The 17,708-nt window shown below is 35.5% G+C and overlaps 1 protein-coding gene across 1 annotated transcript in view; it reads left to right on the top strand.

The window, feature by feature from the left end:
- LOC306844855 (ribonucleoprotein PTB-binding 2-like) overlaps positions 1–17,708 on the top strand; it is a gene marked incomplete at its 5' end in the record, with an annotated part of 66,261 nt that overhangs the window by 1,923 nt on the left and 46,630 nt on the right. Inside the window, 1 exon segment of the mRNA XM_079377270.1 lies at positions 5,965–6,031. Coding sequence (XP_079233396.1) covers positions 5,965–6,031 — 67 coding nt within the window.

The raw sequence follows: 17,708 nt of genomic DNA, 5'->3' as shown, positions 1-17,708 counted from the left end.
TCTCTCTCTCTATATATATAGAGAGAGAGTGTATGTATGTATGTATGTATATATATATATATATATATATATATATATATATAATTATTTAATAATGATTTAATATTATTTAAATAATATTATTTAATGAATTTAATAATCATTTTATTTATATATATATATATATATATATATATATATATATATAATTTTAATTAAGGTTTTAGTAATTTTGATGTTTTTGTAATTTATATTAATTATTATATAATATATTATTAATTATTAATAAATGAAAATACGAAATACTGAGCTAGCTAAAATAAAATAAATGTAAGGGTTTTTATGTTTTAATAATTTTTTTATGTTTTAATAATTTTTCTTTAAAGTAATGTTAAGTAACCCAATCTGTCATTTGTAAATATCTGAATGTAAAGTCATTTCAATGCCTATTCCCTTCCACACATTTTGTGGCATTTTGCACAAACTTGACACAAACAATCCTTAAAATTAGTATATCACCTACCCCTAAATAAAAATGTATTTAAAACATTTCAGTATTTGGAGTAAATATGTATTCTTAGCCTATATTTGTTTAAGTTTGCTAAGAGCTCAGAAATAGCTACTGTTTTATATTATACTTGAGTTGTAGTCACTTAGAGGTCATTGCATACTGTTTACCTAGTGTTGCTAGCTAGAATAAATAGTTTTCCTTCCCCTTCCTTCTGAAGATTAGTTTCTGTCTGGTTTCAATTTCTCTCTGTTCTGTCCTGACCTCGTGTCTCCTTGGCTATTGACTCAGGTCACCACAGAGCAAAGCAAGCTCTATATCTGTGTCAGTCTGTTTCACCCCAATATCTGACCTTCCTGTGTGCACGAACCCTTAACTTCATCATGTGTCTGTTGGAGTGTGAGACAGCAGTCCGACCAGTCAAACCCATTTAAAATGCAGTGAAAGTCATCTGTATCTCTAAATCGGTGAGCATTAGTGTAAGCTGCTATTACAAAAGCAGTTGATTTTACACATGCTGCATACTGGTGTACATATACACTCTTAAAAATAAAGGTGCTTCACGATGCCATAGAAGAACCTTTTTGTCTAAATGGTTCCATAAAGAACCTTTAACATCTGAAGAACCTTTCTGTTTCACAAAAGGTTCTTTGTGGTGAAAGACGGTTCTTCAGATTACAAAAAAGTTAAAGAAGAGATGGTTCTTTAAAGAACCTTTGACTGAATGGTTATTTGTGGAACCAAAAATGGTTCTTCTATGGCATCGCTTGAAGCATTTTTTGAAGCACCTTTATTTTTAAGAGTAGGGATACATAGACCTTATATTTGTTTTATTTATATATGAATTATTATGTAGTGCCTATGCACTATACATATAGAGTGGTGTGAAAAAGTGTTGGCCCCCTTCCTGATTTTTTATTTTTTTTGCATGTTTGTCACACTTTAATGTTTCAGATCATCAAACAAATTTAAATATTAATCAAAGATAACACAAGTAAACACAACATGCAGTTTTTGAATGAAGTTTTTTATTATGAAGGGAAAACAAAATCCAAACCCACATGGCCCTGTGTGAAAAAGTGCTTGCCCCCTAAACCTAATAACTGTTTCGCTTCAGCTTGAGGTCACGAACAGATGGCCGGACATTGTCCTTCAGGATGTTTTGGTAGACAGCTGAATTTATGGTTCCATTTATCACAGCAAGTCTTCCAGGTCCTGAAGCAGCAAAACAGCCCCAGACCATCACACTACCACCACCATATTTTACTGTTGGTATGATGTTCTTTTTCTGAAATGCTGTGTTACTTTTATGCCAGATGTAATGGGACACACACCTTCCAAAAAGTTCAACTTTTGTCTCGTCAGTCCACAGAGTATTTTCCCAAAAGTCTTGGGGATCATCAAGATGTTTTCTGGCAAAACTGAGATGAGCCTTTATGTTCTTTTTGCTCAGCAGTGGTTTTCGTCTTGACATGCAGGCCATTTTTGCCCAGTCTCTTTCTTATGGTGGAGTCATGAACACTAACCTTAACTGAGGCAAGTGAGGCCTGCAGTTCTTTAGATGTTGTTGTGGGATCTTTTGTGACCTCTTGGATGAGTCGTCGCTGCGCTCTTGGGGTAATTTTGGTCAGCCGGCCACTCCTGGGAAGGTTCACCACTGTTCCATGTTTTCGCCATTTGTGGATAATGGCTCTCACTGTGGTTCGCTGGATGCAATAAAATAAAAAATCAGAACGGGGGCCAACACTTTTTCACACCACTGTATGTATGGTTTAGGACAGGGGTGCCCAACCCTGTTCCTGGTGATTGACTGTCCTGCAAAGTTTAGCTCCAACTCTAACGTATCATTTGTACGCGCTTTTAAGCATTGCGGCAAAATGTCCATGTTTGCAAGTATCCTTGTAAACACAGTAATTTAAGTGAAAGCAAACAGTTGAGAAAGGAAACACATGAGTAACAGTATATTGGATCCCGGTAGCTCATAAAGTGCCAATATAATGCCCAGTGCCCAGTCTAATATTCCTGCTGTCTGTCATTCATGTTAATCAAACAACAAAAGAGAGAAAATCTCTACTGCTCTTGACTAAATCAATTTTGTAACTTTAATAAGAAGAAATATTTAATTTACACAGTGAAGAATATGCAGTGTTTATATACATTTGATTACTTTAAAAAATGTAGAATTTATTATTTATTTCTTCTAATGGATGTTTTTGCCCTATTGCTTGTAATATGTTTCTTATTCTTATTTAATTGCTGACTGTTTACTTGTCTTCAGTAAGCTTGAGGTTTTTTTGTTTTTGTTTTATTTAGGCTTGTATAATTTTTTGTGATATTATCACTGGTTTCATCAGTGTCTCAGGCCTACAACACATTCACACAACATTACACATCTCATCCTGACCGTGTCGTCTCAAAGACAACAAAGCGTTCTCAGTAGTACAAAATGATTAACACACGTGAGCATATTTATACTCTCACTCTGATAAATTGCTCTGTCTTTTAGTTTTAACTTCTGACTTTTAGTTTTAAATCCCCTTATTAACACAGACTGTCTGTAAAGCATTTGATTAAGTCACATGCAGCATGACCTGTGTTTCATTGGTGAACAGGCACATAGACATTAAGCAAGGGCAAGTAACCCCCCTCCCTTCTGTTAGCCTTCAGCCATCCCAGATGTTCAGTTGAGTCATAGCAGGCCGATGCTGCTATGAGGTCCTGACAGTGTGATCCATATCTAATGGTATCTAGATGCTCACTCAGGCTTTCTGGCCATTTATGGGCCATTACAATGCATGTGTAATGCGCTGTGTTAAGAGAAAGCCATAAGTGAGGCAGACGTCTTGTTGACTCTAATTAGAGGCAGAGGGAGGGAGTGCACTGCTATTTGAAATGGCAAAGAAAGTGAATTAGACAAAGTTTACTTACATTTACCAAAGGACAGTACAGGATGTGAAGTTGAAAAAAATGTAGTTAAATTAGAATGCATGTCAGTGCTTAATTTTATTTCTTTTTCATACATATTAAAGGAAATAAATGTGTTAATAGTTTGACAGATATGACTATTAAGCTATCAAAAATACTCGCATCTGTCTTTCATTATTTACTCACAATCATGTCGTTCCAAACCTGTATGAACCCTTTTCACATTTCCAGGTTTTTTAGAAGCAGAAGTCATCATAATTGGTTGAGCTTCTGTAGTGGTCAATTGGGAGACTGCGTATATTTTTTGCATTCCCATTTGCTCAAACAGCAAAAGAAAAACTCAACAATAGTGTTTTTACAACTTTCAAAAAGAGGAAAAAATAGACAGAGATTGATAACATCTATCGAAAGAGAGAACAATGTCAAATTTACCATCACTCCCACAGCCACTGTATTAGAAACCCCCTCACAGCAGCATTAGTTTTTTTGTAATTTGATGCAAAGATAATATAATACGAAGTATAGTGTTATAAATGTACATACATTACATTGCACAATTTAAGATGCTGATCTTAAGACCTTTGAAATGCTTCATCACAGTCTGAGAAAAGGGTTCATTTCTTTTTTTCTTCTGTGGAACACAAAAATAGAAGTTTTGAACAATATCCAAAATGCTGTTGTCCATACAGTGACTACAATGACCAGGGATCTGTTAGTCTCCTGAAAGAACAAAATATAAACAAAACCATACAAAGTTTAGTAAAGGGTGTCATATCACACATGGAAATTCCATCATCATTTACATAATTTACCCTTATGCCCCAATCCCAAAGATATTTGTTTATCTTTAAAACACAAGTGTAGATATTTTTAATGAAACCTGAGATCCCTCCATTGAAAGGCCATGTAAACAAATCTTTGATGATTCGGGATCTGAAACGTAAGTATTGTAAATGCAATTTATATAAATCGAGTGGTCTTTTGTAGTTTTTATGTGTTTTTTCACATATAAACATTGATTAATGCAAATACATAGAGCACATCAAATATGGTAAACGGAAGCTCTTGTTTGACGTGCAAGAACCAATGAGGTTTGTCCTTGATAAGCACGTTTGAGTTTCCACAAGAACCAAAGTTTGTTCTTTTGCATTAAGCAAGTACAGTTGAGCTTTTGTTTACCATATTTGGTGTGCATTGATCAGTGTTTATGTGTAAATGAAAGCCTACGTTAAATCTGCTCATCATAAAAACCATTCATATCTCTTCAGAAGACATATTAAACTGCTCAGTTTACCAAATACACAATTTTAGGTCCTCAGCAAAATCATTGTTCATGAAAGTACATCTCACAGTGCATAGTAACTCGGCACAGCACACATTAACAGCCCCATGCTGTTGCAGTATGCCATGTCCCCTGCTGAATCCAGAAGTCCCTTTGTCATAATCAAGTGTGTCCTTCTGGATGTTCCTTGTGACCAGCTAGAGAAAGCACAAAGCCAGTGTGGGCACCTCTGGTTCATCTCTGTTAACACACGTTCGGGATGTGACAGCAGGGCCTGCTGTGTGCATAAAAGGGAAGAGGAAGAGATTTATGAGGCAGCGTATGTGTGTGTTTATCTGATGGATAACAGCAGACACTCTGGTCCTTTGTGTGGCTGCAGCTGGAAATCTTTATTCTCATGGCCACACCTTCATTGAATTGATTTTCATAATGATAAAAGAACAAATTTGTATGGCACCCCATATGCTGCATCTGGATGATCACTCACTGAATTTATTATTACTGAATCTTTGATATTTTATGTTTTTCTTTTCATGTGTTTCACCAGAAATATGTTTATACACCTTTATTTGATTTTAGAAAATGAAGAAACCCTTCTGAAAGAGACATTTTATGTCTCAGATTCTCTCTAAATGATGGCTGGAAGCCAATTGCGAGATCACATAATGTGCCAATGTTCTTTTCTCACACAAATGAAATCATCAGCACTATACAATATATATGCATGCAAGAGAAATGATTTCCCTTTAAAGTTAACACATTGTTAAACCAGTTACGCATCTCTTCAAATCCCTAGTATGAGGCTATATATTTCTATATTACTTAGTCATATTTAGTTTAAATTTCTGCTGCAATAGAGACCCACTTTTCAGAAAGAGTCCTTGCTACAGACTATAGCGCAATAATGCAGTGCATAAATATAGCCTACTGTATGTAGTGCATTTTGGTGATGTGCTTGTGTGTTTTTTATTAGTAGTAGTATTGTAATGTATCTAGAGTGTATGACAACGGTAGTCTTTCCCTGACACAATTTTGATTATTTAATGCTGTTAAATATATAGCTTATAATATATATATCTTATTTACAATTTTAGCTCCGGTTCCACTCTGGGTTTTCCATTTACTCACCAGTAAATGAAAGAAGAACAAAGCTCAGCCAATCAAATTTGAGGAACTAACTGCTAATAATAAATTTATGTAGCGAAAAACAAACATACAATACAGTGTAGCATTAATTTGCTAATTTTTTCTCTCTTTTCGTTTCCCCCAGGAGGTCCATGAAATTCTACGCGAGTACGAGCTCAAATACTGTTTTGTGGACCGGAACAAAGGAACAGGTAATTGGCCTCCTTTAGTTATGCTACTGCTCTCATGTTTCTGATGGTTCTCTTCCATCTGAGCCATCAGAATCCAGACCTCTCGAAAAACACCACACATTTGCCTACTTAACGCACCTGAGATGTTAATTTCGTGTGGTGGTGAATGAGCACTTACAGAGAATTATTCTTGATGAAAGGTCTCAGCTCTGTAACTGCAAAAATGTTGCCTTTGAAGTAAAGAGAAGCTTTGAGGTTATTTGAGTTTCTACATTCTGTCACTGTGTTGATTTGTCCTCTTTCTATTTTTGTTCTGTACGAAATACTGAATCAAACAAGCAGTGCAGTTTAGATTTCATATATAATTTTAACTTCATTATAATAAAATAATAAATAAAATGTAATGTTATTTTAACTTCAGTCCATCAGTTAAAATAATGATCTAATACATCCTACTTCAACTGGATTCCAGACAATTTGAAAGCTCAGGGTGACTCTCAAAACAAACCAAGCTTGTCATTGTCATCGATGCTGAAAAGCAATTTTAAGTCTAACATATGGTAATAAAATAAGGGAAGATAAACAAAATGCTCTGAAGTTAAGCAAAAGTGTGTTCTGCTATTCATTTTGAGCAATTAGAAGACATTTTGCAGCCTGAATAAGAGGAAAAGCTTGCTCACTTGGAAGATTTAGTCATACCGGGAAATGTATGAAAAAAAAATGAAATTATTAGCTAATTATAAACTGATAATGTAAAGTATTGCAGTTGATTTATGACTGAATCATTACTGCTGCTGCAAGCTGCATTTGCCCAAACATTTTCAATTATGAATTCATTTTAATTGGGTTTAGCACATCCAGTGCTTCATAATCACTTGTCTTAGCCCTCATCTACCAATATTCACACTCCTCCAGGCCTTGTAAACAAACAAAAATATAAACAAACAGCACAGACACATCATTTTCCAGACTGCCTAAATTTGGCACAAACTTTACCAAGTCAGTTCAGAAAACAAGGGTGTAGTGTATATGTTTAGCCTTGTTCATAAGCAAGTTAAATAGCATTTTCCTTTCAGAAAATCATTTTTAAATATTTCAGCTACTGAAATTACGACAGTTTCTATTCTAAACGCAGACATTCTCTTTGAATGTTGTTGTGATGGAAACAACAAACCTTTCAGCAAAATTTAGTGCAAGATAGTAGACGCAGACCTGGCCAAATGTTCAACGTTCTCACATTTTAGAACTGCTCTGATATCTATAGTGCTAGCAGCGTCTTGAAAGGTGCCACGAGCAACTTGCTTTGAAATGTTTTTGAAAAATCAGCTCTAATTTCTTAATCATTTTTTTCAAGATGTGGAAGGCCGAGTTAAAATGTTCTAGCATCATTTGGCATATCTTCATGCCAGTATGAAAAATTGTGAATGATCAAAGCTGTAGTGCTTCAGTGTAATAGGGTTCATCAGAGGTGAAATCTATTCTGAGTTGCACAAAGTGATGTAGCCAAGTAGGATGTGTTCCTGGATCAAAGTTCTTTGTTGGTCCTGGAACAATAGTTCTATAACAGTACTCCTTTCGATAGATAAGAACATTGTTTAAGCCTCTAACACTACTATTTTATTGATCTAAAATATTTAAGTTTTAATGAAATTAATAATCTTTGATCATATTATGTCTTATTCAATATATAGCCTATGATATAGCGATATATAGCCATGACTTAAAGATAGTAAATAAAACAATTATTAGTTTTGGTGCTGGGCAACGATTAATCATGATGAATTGAATCCAAAATAAAAGTTTTTGTGTATATGTGTGTGTACTCTGTATATTTATTATTTATATATATGTGAACCTGGACCACAAAACCAGTCATAAGGGTCAATTTTTTCGAAAAGCTCATATAAAAGCTGAACAAATAAGCTTTCCATTAATGTATGGTTTGTTAGGACAGTATTTGACTGAGATACAACTATTTGAATATCTGGAATCTGAGGGTGCAAAAAAAAAATCAAAAGACTGAGAAAATTGCTTTTAAAGTTGTCCAAATGAAGTTCTTAGCAATGCATATTACTAAACAAAAATTAAGTTTTAATATGTTTTTCCGGTAGGAAATGTACAAAATATCTTCATGGAATATGATCTTTACTTAATATCTAATGATTTTTGGCATAAAAGAAAAATCTATAATTTTGACCCATACAAGGTATTTTTGGCTATTGCTACAAATATACCCCAGCGACTTAAGACTGGTTTTGTGGTCCAGGGTCACATATAACAGACACACACATACAGTATTTAGAAAATATTTACGTATATTTACATGCATATATTTATAAAATTGATATTATATGTAAATATATTTAATATATAAACATAATTTTTTTTATATATATATACATGCATGTATATTATGTACACAAAAAATGTTTATTTTGTATGCGATTATTCACGATTAATCGTTGCCCAGCACTAATTATTTTGCATAATATTTACTAAAATAGAAGTGAATACTTTGAAAATGTATCAAAAGACCAATGGATAATGTTTTTTAATGGATAATGGATAATTTAGCTATTTTTTTTTTTTTATTTTTTTTTTTTACATTAATAACACTATTATTTGTGTTTTAATACAATATACTTATTTTTAATTTGTAAAATACAATTATTTTTAATACAATATATGTTTATTTTATTTTATTACTGTTTTATTTGCTATTGGGGCAAACCGGAATGCATATATATATATATATATAGTTGTAAGTTCTGTTTACCACAATAGAAGTTTGCCCAACTATGAATATGAAAGGAGTTCATGTGGAAAAAAATTATACTGTCATTCTCAGAGCTGTCAAAATAAAAGTCCCATTTTCAGAACTTATCGGCCAACAGAAAAACGTTTCGGCTGATGGTGATAAATAAAAAACAGCAAAATATCGGCTGATATATCGTATTAATTTTGCCACCAGCTGTACGGTAGCCAAGCCACATGTGGCTACTGATGGATTGAGCCTCAGCTGCACGGTTACCATTATTACAACTGCATATTTCACACATAGGTATTTTGCACAGTTCAGTGCTAAACCTAAGTCTGATTATCAACCTGTACCTTCATGTAATACCGGGATTCTGGCCTGCTAAATGTCGTCAGTGCCTAAAACCCCTGGCAGCATTGCGAACATTCCCACATGCTCTAATTAGCAGTATCTAGGGATAAAGGTGAAACACCGTGATGATCTCATCCTCCAGCCACTCGGGGCTTGTCACCTCCTGCCAGCACCCCAGCAGAGGCTCCGGTGTCAAGGATCCAGCGTGCCTGCAGGAGGAGGAACGTTCCTTTTTCGTTTTAATACTTGCCTGAAATACGTTGAACGATTTAAAAATGAGCGATTCACATGGTATATACTCCTGTTCTTGCAGTTAGAGTTGACTTTTAAATAAAGAGCTGTGAAGAGAGAAAAAGAGTGAGGAATTACCAAAGCGGAAATGAGGAAAGGTGAGGAAATATTGATAGAGACTGCAGGGAGAGAAAGCAATCAGAGAAGGAAGAAAGAATGACAGCTTATATGATGGTGGAAGATGGAGGGAAAAAGTAATCCTACAGAAAAAGAATTCTAGTCTCGTCTGGCGTGTAGCCCAGAATTGAAATATCCTGTGATATTCCCAATGCTGGAGGCTTACAGTAAGGGAATTACACACCTCCACCTTCTTCCTCGTGTTATAGTTGCTTCATACTGCATTATGAATGTTCCTAGGCTAAATGATCTTAACATATGCTTTTAAGGCCTGCCAGGGAAGAGCTGCCTTCCAAAACAAAAATAGTGACAATAGTGGCAAGCTCTCATTTCAAAAGGCCGTTCTTAGAAGCACAAGTCCGAATTGTTACTGATCTCAGAGATGTCACATCTGACACGTCTTTATTTCAGGTTTTGTTGGCTATATCTTTGTAAGGTCGTTTCAGTCTGCCTTAAATGTAAGTAACTCTAAAGTGTGTCTTGGGAAGAATATGGAGGTCCTCAGTGCTCAGACTCTATGTTATGCATCCGCCACAAAACACAAAGACGTATAAACATCATCTACAGACAAGCTGAGTTTATTAAAATCAGCCCAGCTTTGTTTACACACTCTGTTCTTTTATTTCTGAAGCCTCTTTAGAGAGGTTAACATTCTCCCCCATGACTTTTAAATGCCAAACAAGGCTATCTCCTTTAGCAGCTGCAGGCCCTCCTATAAATGTTTGGATTGTCTGGAAAGAGAGGCAGCTCTTCTTCAGAGTGGTATGTTCAGTTCGAGGAATGCTGATGATGTAAATTATGGGCCATACCGCCTGACCTCTAGTGTACTATCTATCCCATGTAGATTGATACAGGTGAGTTGTGGGGTTTTTTTAGGGCTGGAACTATCATGAAGCAAAGATGACTACATCTAGGTTACGTAGTTCAGAACTTAAATATGCCGAGTAACTGCCATGCAGATAATAACAGATAGCTCTCTCAGGATATATTAGACATCTTTGGGAGGCTCAAACAAACAGAGCAATGTTTTGATAGCATCGCAGAGCCAGTATGTTTACACTATTTGGTTAGATCAATATACAACAATCCACTCAAGTTGGGATAAATTATACACTACTGTTCAGAAGGCTCACCTAGGCTGCATTTATTATATCAAAAATACAATAGAAATAGTAACCCTGGGAAATATTTAAAATAACTTTTCTAATTTATTATATTTTTAAAATGTAGTTTAACTTGTAATGGCAAAGCTGAATTTTTTGCATGCAGCCATTATTCCAGTTTGTAGTGTCACTTTCTGAAATAATTAAAATATATTGATTCAATTAATTGAATACACACACACACACACACACAGAAATGGACTATATACACACACACACACACACATATATCCTTGCTGGCATATAAGTTCCTAAGTACAATTCTTGAAGAATTTGTAAGAAGCTCTCAAATATTTTCTTAACATTTTTACATTTAACATTTTTTAAGTAAAAGAGAGTAAGAATAAAATCTACTAACATTAATAAATCTACTAACACTAATAAAATCTTCAAGAATAAAATCTACTAACATTTTTAACATTTGTTACATTTATTATCAAATAAATGTTACATTTACATTTGTTAGAATATGAGAAGAAAATAGTGGTTTTGAAGAATGTTTTTCTTAGGAATTTTATTTGAATCATCTCCTGGTTTCTCTCTGAATGTTTTAGCAACATGATAAAGCAGTTTCATTCAAATAGAAGAGACAGGAGGATAGAAAAGGACACAAGCCTTAGAAGAAAATACATGATTTATTTTTATTTGCAGCTTTTATAGATGAAATGATTCAGTTTTTTTTCTGGTAATAATCCTACATAGGTTTATTGTTTAGTTATGTCTGCCCATTGGAATCTGAGAGATGCTGTTATTGCACTCAAGAGTGATGTGAAAGTACAGACTCACAGCAGCTGGAGAAAAGTGCAGAGAAGAAAGTAATACAAGAGAACCTACTGCACACTCTAGTGCATTTAATTGAATTGTCAGTGTCTGGGAAGGCCATTAGGGATCAGACCTTCCTCTATCTCTCTCCCTCCCGTTTACATGACTGCATAGCTTTTCCAGTAAAATAATGCACGTTGTGATGTCTGCTTTGTGTTTTTTTTTCTTTTGCTCCTAATGGAGGTGGTAAGTGTGGCTTGTAAAGAAGTTTTCCCCTGTAATTACAAAACAACAAAGGGTGTGTGTGTGCGTGAAGAGGTGCATGCTCTCGTATAGAGGGATTTGCTCCGGGCTGTTGCTTCCTCTCTTTAGGTAATGAGGAATATTTATCTTCCATCTCCTATGCAAAGTTTACTCAAGATTCGCCTCAGTGAGCCCAACAAATTGGCTGCGTGGTTTGAAAGCAATTGTTAATGGCTGTGCGTTACGAAACAAAGCCTGATAATTTAACACTTAGAACTCACTGTCAGCCGTCCTGGATTTTCCCATCCTCTAGTTATAGAATTAAAAACGCTCACTTGTTTCAATAGGGGCATCCATTCCGTGATGGAATTCTGAAGGAATGTGTGGTGTTCCGGACAGGCAGTGGAATGACAATGGATGCGGTGGGCATGGGAATTAAAGTTAAACAATGGAACTTTTGTGTAAACTGCACTGTCCTGTTATGAAGACACATACGGATCAAAAGCGCTGACGCTGGCCCAACCACACCGGCTCAACAGGCCTAGATAACATAGATGCTAAACTACATAATTACTTGCTAAATTTTCTTGCATCAAGGTTTGCTTACTTGTTTGATCATATTACATTTTGGCTTTTCATAAAATTTTTATTTTTATATTGTTAATAATAGGTAAAATAATAGCATTATTAAAGTAATGGTTTACATTCTAGTCTAGTCTAATGTTATATAAATATAAATGTCTTATATAACAGTTGATATTTTACTAGAGAAGCTTGATATTTGGATTTTATAGTATGTTCTGCTGCCTGCTTTCATCCAAAATGGATGGGAATGGTAACAGATGGCTTTCTTCAGGTATTATAAAACAAAACAAAAGAAAGCAAAACAAAACAAAACAAAAATGTTTTGAAGAGCCACAGCGTTAATATTTTTCAGAGGAGTCAACCTACGAATGGCTTACTCATAGTTGTCTCTGCAAATTAAGCTCAGAGAGTAAAAAGAATTTTAACGTCTAAAAAATTACACGCATCACTTTTGACATAAGTCTTTTGCATCAAATGTTTTTGGAAGATTTGGAATGTAAAATGAATACAGATGATTAAGCACAAAACTGACTTTTCCCTCTCAGGAAGATATAGTTCTAAAAATCGTTCTCAGTATTAAAGAATAGCAGAGTCCACACCACAACAATAACGATAAAGACACAGAGAAACTATATTGTTGGAATCACTTTCAGAATGATTTTTTCCAGCTGATGAACGATACAAACATTGACAGCCAATCAGAATCCATCCTGCTGTAACAAGCTCAGACGAGCATGCGCTTAGAATAAACAGACGATATTGTTCGCTGGTGTGGACGCTAGTACTGTATTGTATATATTGTACATCTTTATAGTTATCGTTGGTGTGAACGGGCCTTTACAGTTCCATATCACTTCGCCGAATGATTTCAGTTATTAAAAAAAGTCCTTACAGCCTAAAACAGCAAAATAACCAAACCCCACAATAACACTGGCCAAACAATAAATACAGTAAATAACAGGATAAAAACGTCAGATTATTTCCTTGTTTTTGCCACAAAATTACCTTTTATTATGGAATTTTAGTATGGAAATCACATACTCTATTTCTCCTGCTCTCTCTCCTTTACAAAACACACACACACATACAGTACAAACACTTGCACACATGCTAAGATTGTTAGCGCTACTCTGACGATTTTATCAGTAAAATAGTTTAGCAACTTAAAATCGACATGACATTTCTCACAAGCGAGGCAACGGTGCTATTCCTGAAGAAAATGTAGCTACTTAAAGTTTCACTATTAGTAGAAATTCTGCTGCTTTTGAGAGACACTTCTGAGAGATGTACAGACTCAGAAAGGTAATTCACACATTTAATCTCTCTCTCTCTAATAACAGTTATTAGCTGCATTATTAGTCTGCTATCAACAACTCAAGCCTTCGTTACCTGGTCTAAAATGAGGTTTAGGAATTAGCAATGGAGGCGTTGAATGAGATGCGTTAGAAATTAATTCGACAAACACTAGCGTTTTTAAGGACAAAACCGGACGAATGCCTTGAAATATGTCATCTGATCGATGTCTTGAGCTGTGGTAACCACAGCATAAGCAGAATAACTGACTCCAGGCCATTGAATTAAAATGTGGTTTATATATTTATAACCACTCACCACCTCGAGTCGGGTGTGCATTATTTTTCTAATAATTCAACGGCCTGTCATCAATTGTTCCTTACATATGGATGTACAACATCATTTAGTTAGATCAATCCTAAATATTACATTTTTTATATTTTATCATATGCTATATTATTTTAGATTTCACATACCTTTTATATTTCTGTGTACAATCAGACTTTTGTGCAGAACACTTTGCATAAGAAGAGGCCGCATGATGTGATTAGCTCTTGAAATGTATGTTCTGAAGAAAGTTTGTTATTAGTTTCCGCTTTATTAACAGTATATGTAGTCCAGTTACAAGGTCTCCAGATCTCACCTTCTAACTGTCAGTTGACACTTTTCTTTCGGACTAATGCAGTTGAAATGTCTGTAGAGTGATTTGAAGCTGCCTTAGTGACCATGAAGTTGAGAGTCTTTGATAAAAGTCTCTCTGTGCACATTTTATCCTCATTCAGCCTCATTATATATAAGGGTTCACATACAGCCCTGCTGATTTTGCCCAATTATTTTTGATAGGCCATCAATGTTCTGGCCTTTCATGGGCTACTGCACTAGGTGTGATCGAGAGGGGCTCATATATAGACCCTTTTGTGAAGCTTTTTTTTTTTGGTTTCATAGCATATTTTTAAAAAGTAGCAATTATGGATGGTTATGTCAAGGTATCTAATTAAGTGATTAAACCCTTTTGATTTTTGTGTTGTAGCATTGCATTTATGTTCATTTACAAGGTGCTAATTTAAGGTGCAATTAGCTAATTTAAACAGCTAATTTATGGTCATGCAAAAAATGGAGGAATAGCTTAATAGCACAGAATAGCTTGACCATGAGGAGTTTTTCTGCTGAGAAAAAAAACATATATTATATTATGTTATAGTATATTATATTATATTATATTATACGACTAGCAGAACAACAATATGATGCTGTATTAAGCTTTCTGACAGATAATTTATAGATGTTGTTTTTAACAGCAAAGCTTAATAGTACTGAATACATTGATCATGAGGAGTTTTTCTGCGGAGGAATATAATTATTATATTATATTACATGACCAGTAGAACAACAGCTGGATGCTTTATTAAGGTTTCAGCCAGATTGAAGTTAGCTAAATGCTCTCCCTGCGTGCCCCTTACAAGACACAGTGGGTGACTACAGCTTTATACTTCTTAGAACAGTTGTTCTTCTCTTCGGTTGATTTTTTTTTACTTTTTCATTCCTGGATGTAATACCATATTTAGAATACATTGTCTCCCACAGTACAGATCCTTCAAATATGGACGTTTATGCAGACAATAGCATAAAAACGCTCAGCCATCAATTCAGCATCTCAGGATTCTTCTCATGCCTGTGACAGCACTTCACTGATCTCTCTCAACAGTGGCTTATCATGCAGAGATACAGCACATATAACAGCTGAATTCAAGTCCCAAAGGGAGGAGAAGAACACCATTAGAAGCCCACATGCTGTCATTTCACGCCTCAATTCTTGTTATGTGCGCTGTTGTTTGCTGTGCCCAGTTTCTAAATGACTGATTTGCAGCCCGGAAATTAATTGTCGTGTGAGCGTTCACATTCACTCCCAACGGACAGTTCATCAGCATGTACAGGGACAAATCATAGCCGTTAAAACTGCTGCTATCTGACACGCATGATCTATGAGGGAAACACACCGGAAACGGCTGCCCACTCTCTTGGCTCTTGTCATGTTGTAGTTGTCCTTCGAGAATCACAAATTGGGAGCGGAGCATTGTGTTCGGCCCTGCTGACAATTACATATACAATCATGGTTGAAGAGTTTGGCTAAATCTCACAAAACATGTCAAAAATATATAAATAAATAAAAATGATGCTTAAATAAAATGAAATATTTTTAGGACTATTTTGCAGTATTTATATGAAAATTGAGGGTGTTTAATTAATTCCCTCAAGTTTTCATTACCATAAAGGCCGTTTCTCAGTGAGCGCAATGCGAAAAAGCGAATCGCCGACGAACGATTCTTTCACACCGATCGGGAAACGATTGTTCACCTTCTGCTAATTTACGCCTGCACGCTAGGTGGGGTCGATCAACAATGCATTTTTCCTCAGACATGTAGGCCTATCTCATATACGGGTTTAAAATCGTCCGATATATACAGAAAATATATCCTCATAATCTTATGTCTATTTGCTTTCATATTTCATGTGTAGAAAAATGTTTCACTCGATTTTTTTTAATACGGAGTATCTAGAGAGTGAACGCGCTCAGACCCATATAACACTCACGCACATGGAAGAAAACGGACAGTGCTCTACAGATCACATGATTCAGTGGAGAATTAATAGAAATTATGTTAAGAACATGTGAGGATAAATCTGTCCTCAGATACCAACAAGAGCTGAGCATCCACTCTCTTCTCTCTTAATAATAATAGTAATTCATTTTATTCATGGGCGCCTTTTAAGACACTCAAGGACACCTTACAATAATAAAATACACGATTAAATAAATATATACATATATGTTTTTTCTTGCTAGTATCTTGCGGGATACTCTTCTTCGGTGTTTGTTTGTTTACACTAGTTTTCGAAACAGTGCCACCACTATGCCTTTTTGTGCAACTGCAGCTGCCCCGGGCACCTGATCTTAAAAAATCATGTGTTGCTCCGAGATGAGGGAAAAAGTCGACACACAAGATGGAAAAAAAATCCTTTTTCGCACTGCGAATGATTGCGCCTGATGTGAATACCCCCAGAGGGATCTATTGTTTCGATTTAAAAGCGTCATCGCGCCGAACATTCGCACCAAATTTCACGTTCAGTGTGAAAAGGCCTTAATGCGTACAAACATTTTTCTTTAAAATAATTAAAAGTGCAACACATGCTACTAAGATAATACATAATTTTTGCATAATTACAGCATTGAGAAGCTGTAGTTTTTGTGTTTTTTTTTAGCTAAAAGTAATTTCTGTTTTCTTTAGTGGTATTTTTGTGGTGAGATGACATGATCTTCACTGGTTCAGACCCGTTTATTTAGGTGATGCATGTATTTAGGTGATGATAAGATGCACGTCATTTAAACAGCATGAGCACTATATCATAACAATCACCCAGCATCTATCTCAATCTCACAGATGATGAAGATCGAGAGAGGGGGCTGCAAATGGATCCAATAGCGGCGTGGGGGTCTCGTTGTCCACTTGAAGCTTTAGAGGGGCTTTTTACAGGAGCGTGTGGGAGTTACTGCTCAGCCCGACAACCACTTCAGCCAGATGATTGATGCTGGGAAAGCAGAAGGAGATCATCATTAATTGATGCAGTGGCAAATGTAGGCGGCTTTAGAGAAGGAGCACACACACTCTCAAACTCAAACATGAACACACAGGAGGACAAAGGCCAAAGTTGTGGCTGTTGAAGAGCAGAACACATTTGAATATTGAGGCTGGGTAATGCTAGCATTTAACCGCTCCATTATCGGGCGTCTTTGCTGCGCGGTTGGAAATGGGAATAGCAATGTCATTTAGTTTGTTTTTCTGTTTTGACTCAGTCTTGTATGCAAGGGTTTTTCAGTTCTATTTTGGATGTGTTGTACTGTATGTGTGAGGGGATTTTATTTAGGACATTCCATAACAATGGTGGCGGATCCTCCAACAAAGGCTCATTGGAAAAACATGCCTATAACAACATTGTTGAAAAACTCCAAAAATGTACCTATACATAAAATTCACTGCAGCTGAAATGAACACTAATGGCAGTAAAACACCAACCACTTTTATTCCTTTTCACACAAATTATAATTATAACACAATACTGTTTTATGACCGTTTGC

This window comes from Barbus barbus (assembly GCF_936440315.1).
Source record: "Barbus barbus genome assembly, chromosome: 25".
NCBI lineage: Eukaryota > Metazoa > Chordata > Actinopteri > Cypriniformes > Cyprinidae > Barbus > Barbus barbus.
This window is presented reverse-complemented; position numbering and strand designations above follow the sequence as displayed.